General features: G+C 51.2%; 1 protein-coding gene across 1 annotated transcript in view; it reads left to right on the forward strand.

The window, feature by feature from the left end:
- Positions 1 to 14,004, forward strand: part of LOC135534454 (short transient receptor potential channel 5-like) — a gene marked incomplete at both ends in the record, with an annotated part of 35,768 nt that extends 21,764 nt beyond the window's left edge. Inside the window, 2 exons of the mRNA XM_064961444.1 lie at positions 758 to 847; positions 13,384 to 14,004. Coding sequence (XP_064817516.1) covers positions 758 to 847; positions 13,384 to 14,004 — 711 coding nt within the window. The remainder of the gene's footprint in view (positions 1 to 757; positions 848 to 13,383) is intronic.
- Between the last annotated feature and the right edge of the window lie 8 nt (positions 14,005 to 14,012).

The following is a 14,012-nucleotide window of genomic DNA, read 5'->3' on the forward strand; positions in this document are numbered from 1 at the left end:
TCTATCTATATATATATATATATATAATGTCTCTCTCTATATATATATATAATGCCTCTATATATATCTACCAATATCTATCTCTCTCTCTCTCTCTCTCTATATATATATATATATATATATATATATATATATATATATATATATATATATATATATATAATGTCTCTCTATATATCTACCTTTATCTATCTATATGTATCTGAATATCTATCTATAATGCCTCTCTCTCTCTCTCTCTCTCTATGTATGTATGTAATGCCTCTCTATATATCTACCTATATCTACCTCTATCTATCTATATATATCTATATATCTAACTATAATGCCTCTCTATATATCTACCTCTATCTGTATATCTACCTCTATCTGTCTATATATATATATACATATATATATATATATATATATATATATATATATATATATATAATGTCTCTCTATATACAGTGCCTTGCGAAAGTATTCGGCCCCCTTGAACTTTGCGACCTTTTTCCACATTTTAGGCTTCAAACATAAAGATATAAAACTGTATTTTTTTTGGTGAAGAATCAACAACAAGTGGGACACAATCATGAAGTGGAACGACATGAATTGGATATTTATAACTTTTTTAACAAATCAAAACCTGAACAATTGGGCGTGTAAATAAAGACGTTTCAGTCCGTATGGATCAATAAAGTATTAGTCTGAAAAAGTGGCATCTCTCCCTGGCAACTGTGATGTGGTTAACAGGAAGTGATGTCATTGTTAACAGGAAGTGATCCGTAGCCTGGTGAAGAGGTACGTGGCGGCCATGATACGCAGTGCCAAGACGGACGAGGGATTGACCGAGGAGAACTTTAAGGTGTGTGTGTTTTCTATTCCTTCTCCAAACTTCCAGTGTCTTTCCTACAGATTCTAACGTTCCCCCAGCATGGCTTTTAGCAGCTCTTCTTCCCCCCTTTTCTCTTCTCTCCCTAACCTGTCCCTCTCATCTCTCCCTAACCTGTCCCTCTCCTCTCATCTCATCTCTCACTAACCTGTCCCTCTCATCTCTCCCTAACCTGTCCCTCTCTTCTCCTCTCATCTCTCCCTAACCTGTCCCTCTCCTTCTCTCCTCTCATCTCTCCCTAACCTGTCCCTCTCTTCTCCTCTCATCTCTCCCTAAACTGTCCCTCTCCTTCTCTCCTCTCCTCTCTCCCTAACCTGTCCCTCTCATTCTCTCCTCTCCTCTCTCGCTAACCTGTCCCTCTCCAAATCTCCTCACCTCTCCCCCTAACCTGTCCCTCTCCTTCTCTCCTCTCTTCTCTCCCTAACCTGTCCCTCTCTTCTCCTCTCATCTCTCCCTAACCTGTCCCTCTCCTTCTCTCCTCTCATCTCTCCCTAACCTGTCCCTCTCATTCTCTCCTCTCCTCTCTCCCTAACCTGTCCCTCTCATTCTCTCCTCTCTCCCTAACCTGTCCCTCTCATTCTCTCCTCTCCTCTCTCGCTAACCTGTCCCTCTCCAAATCTCCTCACCTCTCCCCCTAACCTGTCCCTCTCCTTCTCTCCTCTCTTCTCTCCCTAACCTGTCCCTCTCTTCTCCTCTCATCTCTCCCTAACCTGTCCCTCTCCTTCTCTCCTCTCATCTCTCCCTAACCTGTCCCTCTCATTCTCTCCTCTCCTCTCTCCCTAACCTGTCCCTCTCATTCTCTCCTCTCCTCTCTCCCTAACCTGTCCCTCTCCTTCTCTCCTCTCTCCCTAACCTGTCCCTCTCCTCTCATCTCTCACTAACCTGTCCTTCTCTTCTCCTCTCATCTCTCACTAACCTGTCCCTCTCCTCTCCTCTCACCTCTCCCCAACCTGTCCCTCTCCTTCTCTCCTCTCATCTCTCCCTAACCTGTCACTCTCCTCTCATCTCTCCCTAACCTGTCTCTCCATCTCTCCCTAAACTGTCCCTCTCCTCTCATCTCTCCCTAACCTGTCATTCTCCTCTCATCTCTCCCTAACCTGTCCCTCTCCTTCTCTCCTCTCTCCCTAACCTGTCCCTTTCCTCTCATCTCTCACTAACCTGTCCTTCTCTTCTCCTCTCATCTCTCACTAACCTGTCCCTCTCCTCTCCTCTCACCACTCCCCAACCTGTCCCTCTCCTTCTCTCCTCTCATCTCTCCCTAACCTGTCACTCTCCTCTCATCTCTCCCTAACCTGTCTCTCCATCTCTCCCTAAACTGTCCCTCTCCTCTCATCTCTCCCTAACCTGTCCCTCTCCTTCTCTCATCTCTCCCTAACCTGTCTCTCCATCTCTCCCTAACCTGTCTCTCCATCTCTCCCTAACCTGTCTCTCCATCTCTCCCTAACATGTCACTCTCCTCTCATCTCTCTCTAACCTGTCTCTCCATCTCTCCCTAACCTGTCTCTCCATCTCTCCCTAACCTGTCTCTCCATCTCTCCCTAACATGTCTCTCATCTCTCCCTAACATGTATCTCCATCTCTCCCTAACCTGTCTCTCCATCTCTCCCTAACCTGTCTCTCCATCTCTCCATCTCTCCCTAACCTGTCTCTCCATCTCTACCTAACCTGTCTCTCCATCTCTCCCTAACCTGTCTCTCCATCTCTCCCTAACCTGTCTCTCCATCTCTCCCTAACATGTCTCTCCATCTCTCCCTAACCTGTCTCTCCATCTCTCCCTAACCTGTCTCTCCATCTCTCCCTAACATGTCTCTCCATCTCTCCCTAACCTGTCTCTCCGTCTCTCCCTAACCTGTGTCTCCATCTCTCCCTAACCTGTCTCTCCATCTCTCCCTAACATGTCTCTCCATCTCTCACTAACCTGTCTCTCCATCTCTCCCTAACATGTCTCTCCATCTCTCCCTAACCTGTCTCTCCATCTCTCCCTAACCTGTCTCTCCATCTCTCCCTAACCTGTCTCTCCATCTCTCCCTAACCTGTCTCTCCATCTCTCCCTAACATGTCTCTCCATCTCTCCCCAACCTGTCTCTCCATCTCTCCCTAACCTGTCACTCCATCTCTCCCTAATATGTCTCTCCATCTCTCCCTAACCTGTCTCTCCATCTCTCCCTAACCTGTCTCTCCATCTCTCACTAACCTATCTCTCCATCTCTCCCTAACCTGTCTCTCCATCTCTCCCTAACATGTCTCTCCATCTCTCCCTAACCTGTCTCTCCATCTCTCCCTAACCTGTCTCTCCATCTCTCCCTAACATGTCTCTCCGTCTCTCCCTAACATGTCTCTCCATCTCTCCCTAACCTGTCTCTCCATCTCTCCCTAACATGTCTCTCCATCTCTCCCTAACCTGTCTCTCCGTCTCTCCCTAACCTGTCTCTCCATCTCTCCCTAACCTGTCTCTCCGTCTCTCCCTAACATGTCTCTCCGTCTCTCCCTAACCTTTCTCTCCATCTCTCCCCAACCTGTCTCTCCATCTCTCCCTAACATGTCTCTCCATCTCTCCCTAACCTGTCTCTCCATCTCTCCCTAACCTGTCTCTCCATCTCTCCCTAACCTGTCTCTCCATCTCTCCCTAACATGTCTCTCCATCTCTCCCTAACCTGTCTCTCCATCTCTCCCTAACCTGTCTCTCCATCTCTCCCTAACATGTCTCTCCGTCTCTCCCTAACCTGTCTCTCCATCTCTCCCTAACCTGTCTCTCCATCTCTCCCTAACATGTCTCTCCGTCTCTCCCTAACCTGTCTCTCCATCTCTCCCTAACAAGTCTCTCCATCTCTCCCTAACCTGTCTCTCCATCTCTCCCTAACCTGTCTCTCCATCTCTCCCTAACATGTCTCTCCATCTCTCCCTAACCTGTCTCTCCATCTCTCCCTAACCTGTCTCTCCATCTCTCACTAACCTGTCTCTCCATCTCTCCCTAACATGTATCTCCATCTCTCCCTAACCTGTCTCTCCATCTCTCTCTAACCTGTGTCTCCATCTCTCCCTAACCTGTGTCTCCATCTCTCCCTAACATGTCTCTCCATCTCTCCCTAACATGTCTCTCCATCTCTCCCTAACCTGTCTCTCCATCTCTCCCTAACCTGTCTCTCCATCTCTCCCTAACCTGTCTCTCCATCTCTCCCTAACCTGTCTCTCCATCTCTCCCTAACATGTCTCTCCATCTCTCCCTAACCTGTCTCTCCATCTCTCCCTAACCTGTCTCTCCATCTCTCCCTAACATGTCTCTCCATCTCTCCCTAACCTGTCTCTCCATCTCTCCCTAACCTGTCTCTCCATCTCTCTCCCTCCATCTCTCCCTAACCTGACTCTCCATCTCTCCCTAACATGTCTCTCCATCTCTCCCTAACCTGTCTCTCCATCTCTCCCTAACCTGTCTCTCCATCTCTCCCTAACCTGTCTCTCCATCTCTCCCTAACCTGTCTCTCCATCTCTCCCTAACCTGTCTCTCCATCTCTCCCTAATCTCTCCCTAACTGTCTCTCCATCTCTCCCTAACCTGTCTCTCCATCTCTCCCTAACCTGTCTCTCCATCTCTCCCTAACCTGTCTCTCCATCTCTCCCTAACATGTCTCTCCATCTCTCCCTAACCTGTCTCTCCATCTCTCCCTAACCTGTCTCTCCATCTCTCCCTAACCTGTCTCTCCATCTCTCCCTAACCTGTCTCTCCATCTCTCTAACCTGTCTCTCATCTCCTAACCTGTCTCTCCATCTCTCCCTAACCTGTCTCTCCATCTCTCCCTAACCTGTCTCTCCATCTCTCCCTAACCTGTCTCTCCATCTCTCCCTAACCTGTCTCTCCATCTCTCCCTAACCTGTCTCTCCATCTCTCCCTAACCTGTCTCTCCATCTCTCCCTAACCTGTCTCTCCATCTCTCCCTAACCTGTCTCTCCATCTCTCCCTAACCTGTCTCTCCATCTCTCCCTAACACCTGTCTCTCCATCTCTCCCTAACCTGTCTCTCCATCTCTCCCTAACCTGTCTCTCCATCTCTCCCTAACCTGTCTCTCCATCTCTCCCTAACCTGTCTCTCCATCTCTCCCTAACCTGTCTCTCCATCTCTCCCTAACCTGTCTCTCCATCTCTCCCTAACATGTCTCTCCATCTCTCCCTAACCTGTCTCTCCATCTCTCCCTAACCTGTCTCTCCATCTCTCCCTAACCTGTCTCTCCATCTCTCCCTAACCTGTCTCTCCATCTCTCCCTAACCTGTCTCTCCATCTCTCCCTAACATGTCTCTCCATCTCTCCCTAACATGTCTCTCCATCTCTCCCTAACCTGTCTCTCCATCTCTCCCTAACCTGTCTCTCCATCTCTCCCTAACCTGTCTCTCCATCTCTCCCTAACATGTCTCTCCATCTCTCCTAACCTGTCTCTCCATCTCTCCCTAACCTGTCATCTCCATCTCTCCCTAACCTGTCTCTCCATCTCTCCCTAACCTGTCTCTCCATCTCTCCCTAACCTGTCTCTCCATCTCTCCCTAACCTGTCTCTCCATCTCTCCCTAACCTGTCTCTCCATCTCTCCCTAACCATGTCTCTCCTGTCTCTCCATCTCTCCCTAACCTGTCTCTCCATCTCTCCCTAACCTGTCTCTCCATCTCTCCCTAACCTGTCTCTCCATCTCTCCCTAACCTGTCTCCATCTCTCTCCTCTCTCTCTCCCTAACCTGTCTCTCCATCTCTCCTAACCTGTCTCTCCATCTCTCCCTAACCTGTCTCTCCATCTCTCCCTAACCTGTCTCTCCATCTCTCCCTAACCTGTCTCTCCATCTCTCCCTAACCTGTCTCTCCATCTCTCCCTAACATGTCTCTCCATCTCTCCCTAACCTGTCTCTCCATCTCTCCCTAACCTGTCTCTCCATCTCTCCCTAACCTGTCTCTCCATCTCTCCCTAACCTGTCTCTCCTCTCTCCCTAACATGTCTCCTCCCTAACATGTCTCTCCATCTCTCCCTAACCTGTCTCTCCATCTCTCCCTAACCTGTCTCTCCATCTCTCCCTAACCTGTCTCTCCATCTCTCCCTAACCTGTCTCTCCATCTCTCCCTAACCTGTCTCTCCATCTCTCCCTAACCTGTCTCTCCATCTCTCCCTAACATGTCTCTCCATCTCTCCCTAACCTGTCTCTCCATCTCTCCCTAACCTGTCTCTCCATCTCTCCCTAACCTGTCTCTCCATCTCTCCCTAACCTGTCCCTCTCCTCTCATCTCTCCCTAACCTGTCTCTCCATCTCTCCCTAACCTGTCTCTCCATCTCTCCCTAACCTGTCTCTCCATCTCTCCCTAACCTGTCTCTCCATCTCTCCCTAACCTGTCTCTCCATCTCTCACTAACCTGTGTCTCCATCTCTCCCTAACCTGTCTCTCCATCTCTCCCTAACCTGTCTCTCCATCTCTCCCTAACCTGTCCCTAACCTGTCTCCATCTCTCCCTAACCTGTCTCTCCATCTCTCCCTAACCTGTCTCTCCATCTCTCCCTAACTCTGTCTCTCCATCATCTCCCTAACCTGTCTCTCCATCTCTCCCTAACCTGTCTCTCCATCATCTCTCCCTAACATGTGTCTCTCCATCTCTCCCTAACCTGTCTCTCCATCTCTCCCTAACCTGTCTCTCCATCTCTCCCTAACCTGTCTCTCCATCTCTCCCTAACCTGTCTCTCCATCTCTCCCTAACATGTCTCTCCATCTCTCCCTAACCTGTCTCTCCATCTCTCCCTAACATGTCTCTCCATCTCTCCATCTCCATCTCCCTAACCTGTCTCTCCATCTCTCCCTAACCTGTCTCTCCATCTCTCCCTAACCTGTCTCTCCATCTCTCCCTAACATGTGTCTCCATCTCTCCCTAACTGTCTCTCCATCTCTCCCTAACCTGTCTCTCCATCTCTCCCTAACCTGTCTCTCCATCTCTCCCTAACCTGTCTCTCCATCTCTCCCTAACTGTCTCTCCATCTCTCCCTAACCTGTCTCTCCATCTCCTAATCTCCATCCTAACCTGTCTCTCCATCTCTCCCTAACCTGTCTCTCCATCTCCCTCCCTCTCCATCTCTGTCTAACCTGTCTCTCCATCTCTCCCTAACCTGTCTCTCCATCTCTCCTAACCTGTCTCTCCATCTCTCCCTAACCTGTCTCTCCATCTCTCCCTAACCTGTCTCTCCATCTCTCCCTAACCTGTCTCTCCATCTCTCCCTAACCTGTCTCTCCATCTCTCCCTAACCTGTCTCTCCATCTCTCCCTAACCTGTCTCTCCATCTCTCCCTAACCTGTCTCTCCATCTCTCCCTAACCTGTCTCTCCATCTCTCCCTAACCTGTCTCTCCATCTCTCCCTAACCTGTCTCTCCATCTCTCCCTAACCTGTCTCTCCATCTCTCCCTAACATGTCTCTCCATCTCTCCCTAACCTGTCTCTCCATCTCTCCCTAACCTGTCTCTCCATCTCTCCCTAACCTGTCTCTCCATCTCTCCCTAACCTGTCTCTCCATCTCTCCCTAACATGTCTCTCCATCTCTCCCTAACATGTCTCTCCATCTCCTCTGTCTCTCCATCTCTCCTAACCTGTCTCTCCATCTCTCCCTAACCTGTCTCTCCATCTCTCCCTAACATGTCTCTCCATCTCTCCCTAACATGTACTTCTCCTCTCCATCTCTCTCTAACCTGTCTCTCCATCTCTCCCTAACCTGTCTCTCCATCTCTCCCTAACATGTCTCTCCATCTCTCCCTAACATGTCTCTCCATCTCTCGCTAACCTGTCTCTCCATCTCTTCCTAACCTGTCTCTCCATCTCTCCCTAACATGTCTCTCCATCTCTCCCTAACCTGTCTCTCCATCTCTCCCTAACATGTCTCTCCATCTCTCCCTAACCTGTCTCTCCATCTCTCCTAACCTGTCTCTCCATCTCTCCCTAACATGTCTCTCCATCTCTCCCTAACCTGTCTCTCCATCTCTCCATCTAACCTGTCTCTCCATCTCTCCCTAACATGTCTCTCCATCTCTCCCTAACCTGTCTCTCCATCTCTCCCTAACCTGTCTCTCCATCTCTCCCTAACCTGTCTCTCCATCTCTCCCTAACCTGTCTCTCCATCTCTCCCTAACATGTCTCTCCATCTCTCCCTAACCTGTCTCTCCATCTCTCCCTAACATGTCTCTCCATCTCTCCATCTCTCCATCTCTCCCTAACCTGTCTCTCCATCTCTCCCTAACCTGTCTCTCCATCTCTCCCTAACATGTCTCTCCATCTCTCTCTAACCTGTCTCTCCATCTCTCCCCATCTCTCCCTAACATGTCTCTCCATCTCTCCCTAACCTGTCTCTCCATCTCTCCCTAACATGTCTCTCCATCTCTCCCTAACCTGTCTCTCCATCTCTCCCTAACCTGTCTCCATCTCCATCTCCATCCCTAACCTGTCTCTCCATCTCTCCCTAACATGTCTCTCCATCTCTCCCTAACATGTCTCTCCATCTCTCCCTAACATGTCTCTCCATCTCTCCCTAACCTGTCTCTCCATCTCTCCCTAACCTGTCTCTCCATCTCTCCCTAACCTGTCTCTCCATCTCTCCCTAACATGTCTCTCCATCTCTCCCTAACCTGTCTCTCCATCTCTCCCTAACATGTCCTCCATCTCTCCCTAACATGTCTCTCCATCTCTCCCTAACCTGTCTCTCCATCTCTCCCTAACATGTCTCTCCATCTCTCCCTAACATGTCTCTCCATCTCTCCCTAACATGTCCTGTCTCCATCTCTCCCTAACATGTCTCTCCATCTCTCCCTAACATGTCTCCATCTCTCCCTAACCTGTCTCTCCATCTCTCCCTAACATGTCTCCTCTCCACCTGTCTCTCCATCTCTCCCTAACCTGTCTCTCCATCTCTCCCTAACATGTCTCTCCATCTCTCCCTAACCTGTCTCTCCATCTCTCCCTAACCTGTCTCTCCATCTCTCCCTAACATGTCTCTCCATCTCTCCCTAACATGTCTCTCCATCTCTCCCTAACCTGTCTCTCCATCTCTCCCTAACATGTCTCTCCATCTCTCCCTAACATGTCTCTCCATCTCTCTCTAACCTGTCTCTCCATCTCTCCCTAACCTGTCTCTCCATCTCTCCCTAACCTGTCTCTCCATCTCTCCCTAACATCATCTCTCCCTAACCTGTCTCTCCATCTCTCCCTAACCTGTCTCTCCATCTCTCCCTAACCTGTCTCTCCATCTCTCCCTAACCTGTCTCTCCATCTCTCTAACCTGTCTCTCCAACTCCCTGTCTCTCCATCTCTCCCTAACCTGTCTCTCCATCTCTCCTAACCTGTCTCTCCATCTCTCCCTAACCTGTCTCTCCATCTCTCCCTAACATGTCTCTCCATCTCTCCCTAACCTGTCTCTCCATCTCTCCCTAACCTGTCTCTCCATCTCTCCCTAACCTGTCTCTCCATCTCTCCCTAACCTGTCTCTCCATCTCTCCCTAACCTGTCTCTCCATCTCTCCCTAACCTGTGTCTCCATCTCTCCCTAACATGTCTCTCCATCTCTCCCTAATCTCCCTCTCCCTAACCTGTCTCTCCATCTCTCCCTAACCTGTCTCCATCTCTCCCTAATCTCTCCATCTCTCCTAACCTGTCTCTCCATCTCTCCCTAACCTGTCTCTCCATCTCTCCCTAACCTGTCTCTCCATCTCTCCCTAACATGTCCCTCTCTCCATCTCTCCTAACCTGTATCTCCATCTCTCCCTAACCTGTCTCTCCATCTCTCCTAACATGTCTCTCCATCTCTCCCTAACATGTCTCTCCATCTCTCCCTAACCTGTCTCTCCATCTCTCCCTAACCTGTATCTCCATCTCTCCCTAACATGTCTCTCCATCTCTCCCTAACATGTCTCTCCATCTCCCTAACCTGTCTCTCCATCTCTCCCTAACATGTAGTGCTCCTCTCATCTCTCTCTAACCTGTCTCTCCATCTCTCCCTAACCTGTCTCTCCATCTCTCCCTAACATGTCTCTCCATCTCTCCCTAACATGTCTCTCCATCTCTCCCTAACCTGTCTCTCCATCTCTCCCTAACATGTCTCTCCATCTCTCCCTAACCTGTCTCTCCATCTCTCCCTAACATGTCTCTCCATCTCTCCCTAACATGTACTTCTCCTCTCCATCTCTCTCTAACCTGTCTCTCCATCTCTCCCTAACATGTCTCTCCATCTCTCCCTAACATGTCTCTCCATCTCTCCCTAAACCTGTCTCCCTCCATCTCTCCCTAACATGTCTCTCCATCTCTCCCTAACCATGTCTCTCCATCTCTCCCTAACATGTCTCTCATCTCTCACTAACCTGTGTCTCCATCTCTCCCTAACCTGTGTCTCCATCTCTCCCTAACATGTATCTCCATCTCTCCCTAAACTGTCTCTCCATCTCTCCCTCACCTGTGTCTCCATCTCTCCCTAACCTGTCTCTCCATCTCTCCCTAACATGTCTCTCATCTCTCTCTAACCTGTCTCTCCATCTCTCCCTAACCTGTCTCTCCATCTCTCCCTAACCTGTCTCTCCATCTCTCCCTAACCTGTCTCTCCATCTCTCCCTAACATGTCTCTCCATCTCTCCCTAACCTGTCTCTCCATCTCTCCCTAACATGTCCCTCTCCCATCTCTCCCTAACCTGTCTCTCCATCTCTCCTAACCTGTCTCTCCATCTCTCCCTAACATGTCTCTCCATCTCTCTAACCATCCATCTCTCCATAACCTGTCTCTCCATCTCTCCCTAACCTGTCTCTCCATCTCTCCCTAACCTGTCTCTCCATCTCTCCCTAACATGTCTCTCCATCTCTCCCTAACATGTCTCTCCATCTCTCCCTAACATGTCTCTCCATCTCTCTCTAACCTGTCTCTCCATCTCTCCCTAACCTGTCTCTCCGTCTCTCCCTAACCTGTCTCTCCATCTCTCCCTAACCTGTCTCTCCATCTCTCCCTAACACCTGTCTCTCCATCTCTCCCTAACCTGTCTCTCCATCTCTCCCTAACCTGTCTCTCCATCTCTCCCTAACAAGTCTCTCCATCTCTCCCTAACCTGTCTCTCCATCTCTCCCTATCCTGTCTCTCCATCTCTCCCTAACCTGTCTCTCCATCTCTCCCTAACATGTCTCTCCGTCTCTCCTAACATGTATCTCCATCTCTCCCTAACATGTCTCTCCATCTCTCCCTAACCTGTCTCTCCGTCTCTCCCTAACCTGTCTCTCCATCTCTCCCTAACCTTTCTCTCCATCTCTCCCTAACCTGTCTCTCCATCTCTCCCTAACATGTCTCTCCATCTCTCCCTAACCTGTCTCTCCATCTCTCCCTAACATGTCTCTCCATCTCTCCCTAACATGTATCTCCATCTCTCCCTAACCTGTCTCTCCATCTCTCCCTAACCTGTCTCTCCATCTCTCCTAACCTGTCTCTCCATCTCTCCCTAACCTGTCTCTCCATCTCTCCCTAACATGTCTCTCCATCTCTCCCTAACCTGTCTCTCCATCTCTCCCTAACATGTCCCTCTCCTCTCATCTCTCTCTAACCTGTCTCTCCATCTCTCCCTAACCTGTCTCTCCATCTCTCCCTAACATGTCTCTCCATCTCTCCCTAACCTGTCTCTCCATCTCTCCCTAACCTGTCTCTCCATCTCTCCCTAACCTGTCTCTCCATCTCTCCCTAACCTGTCTCTCCATCTCTCCCTAACATGTCTCTCCATCTCTCCCTAACATGTCTCTCCATCTCTCCCTAACCTGTCTCTCTGTCTCTCCCTAACCTGTGTCTCCATCTCTCCCTAACCTGTCTCTCCATCTCTCCCTAACCTGTCTCTCCATCTCTCACTAACCTGTCTCTCCATCTCCTAACCTGTCTCTCCATCTCCCTAACCTGTCTCTCCATCTCTCCCTAACATGTCTCTCCGTCTCTCCCTAACATGTATCTCCATCTCTCCCTAACATGTCTCTCCATCTCCCTAACCTGTCTCTCCGTCTCTCCCTAACCTGTCTCTCCATCTCCCCTAACCTTTCTCTCCGTCTCTCCCTAACCTGTCTCTCCATCTCTCCCTAACATGTCTCTCCATCTCTCCCACCTGTCTCTCCATCTCTCCCTAACCTGTCTCTCCATCTCTGCTAACATGTCTCTCCATCTCTCCCTAACATATCTCTCCATCTCTCTCTAACATGTCTCTCCATCTCTCTCTAACCTGTCTCTCCATCTCCCTAACCTGTCTCTCCGTCTCTCCCTAACAAGTCTCTCCATCTCTCACCTGTCTCTCCGTCTCTCCCTAACAAGTCTCTCCATCTCTCCCTAACCTGTCTCTCCGTCTCTCCCTAACCAAGTCTCTCCATCTCTCCCTAACAAGTCTCTCCATCTCTCCCTAACCTGTCTCTCCATCTCTCCCTATCCTGTCTCTCCATCTCTCCCTAACAAGTCTCTCCATCTCTCCCTAACCTGTCTCTCCATCTCTCCCTATCCTGTCTCTCCATCTCTCCCTAACAAGTCTCTCCATCTCTCCCTAACATGTCCCTCCTCTTCGTCTCTCTTATCCACAAACTTCAGATAACTCCTCCTCCTCCCTCCTCCCTCCTCCCTCCTCTCTCCTCCCTCCTCCCTCCTCCCTCCCTCCCTCTCCCTCCCTCGTCCTCCCCTCCTCCCTCCTCCTCCCCCCTCCTCCCTCCTCCCGCCTCGTCCTCCCTCCTCCCTCCTCCCTCCTCCCCCCTCGTCCTCCCTCCTCCCTCCTCCCTCCTCCCTCCTCCGTCCTCCCTCCTCCCTCCTCCCTCCTCCCTCCTCCCCTCCTCTCGTCCTCCCTCCTCCCTCCCTCCCTCCTCCCTCCTCCTCCCTCCTCCTCCCTCCTCCCTCCTCCCTCCTCCCTCCTCTCCCTCCTCCCTCCTCCCTCCCCTCCTTCCTCTCCCTCCCTCCCTCCCTCCCTCCCTCCTCCCTCCTCCTCCCTCCTCCCCCTCCCTCCTCCCCTCCCCTCCTCCCTCCTCCTCCTCCCTCCCTCCCTCCCCCTCCCTCCTCCCCCCTCCTCCCTCCTCCTCCCTCCTCCCTCCTCCCTCCCTCTCCTCCTCCCTCCTCCCTCCTCTCCTCCCTCCCTCCTCCCTCCTCTCTCCTCCTCTCCTCCCTCCTCCCTCCTCCCTCCTCCCTCCTCTCGTCCTCCCTCCTCCCTCCTCCCTCCTCCCTCCTCTCGTCCTCCCTCCCCTCCTCCCTCCTCCTCCCTCCTCCCTCCTCCTCCTCCTCCTCTCCCTCCCTCCCCTCCCTCCCTCCCCCTCCCTCCCTCCCTCCCTCCCCTCCCTCCCTCCTCCCTCCTCCCTCCCTCGTCCTCCCTCCTCCCTCCTCCTCCCTCCTCCCTCCCTCCTCCCTCCTCCCTCCTTCGTCCTCCCTCCTCCCTCCTCCCTCCTCCTCCCTCCTCTCGTCCTCCCTCCTCCCTCCTCCCTCCTCCCTCCTCCCTCCCTCCTCCCTCCTCCCTCCTCCCTCCTCCTCTGCAGGAGTTAAAGCAGGACATCTCCAGTTTCCGTTATGAGGTGTTAGGTCTCCTTGGTAACCGCCGGCCCCCCAGATGCCACTTCTCTTCCAGCAGTGAAACCACACTTAGAAATGAGGGAGGAACCAGTGACGAAGGAGGGCCTGAACCTGACCTTGACCCCTCCCTAGCGTCGCAGGAGGGGAGTGGAGCCAAGAGGTCAAAGGGCGTGACCTTTCTGACCCCGACAGGAAGCATGGAGAAGAAGAAGAAGCCTAAATATGGCGTCTCAGCTCTGGTCCGGAGTATTTCAGGAATGGAAGTGGTATCCATGACGAGGGAGGAAGAGGAGCAGGAAGGATGGGGGGAGGAGGAAGGGAAGGAGGGATGGGAGGAAGAAGAAGATGAGGAAGAGGGTAAACCAAAGAGCAACGGGGTGCGGAGAGAAGCCATTCCGTCCTCTTCTTTCATCTTCCCTTCATTCCCTTCTTCCTCCACCTCCGTCTCCTTATCCTTCGCTCGCACTCGAAGTCGTCTCCAGCAGTTGTCGTCGGCGACATCCAATAAGACAACAGACTCCTTTAAGCGCCTCGGCTTACTGTTCTCACGCAAAGCCCCGCCCCTTCCCCTCTCCCTCGGCCAATCTCCTCCTTC

The sequence above is a fragment of the Oncorhynchus masou genome, unplaced genomic scaffold (genome assembly GCF_036934945.1).
Source record: "Oncorhynchus masou masou isolate Uvic2021 unplaced genomic scaffold, UVic_Omas_1.1 unplaced_scaffold_3427, whole genome shotgun sequence".
Taxonomy (NCBI): Eukaryota; Metazoa; Chordata; class Actinopteri; order Salmoniformes; family Salmonidae; genus Oncorhynchus; species Oncorhynchus masou.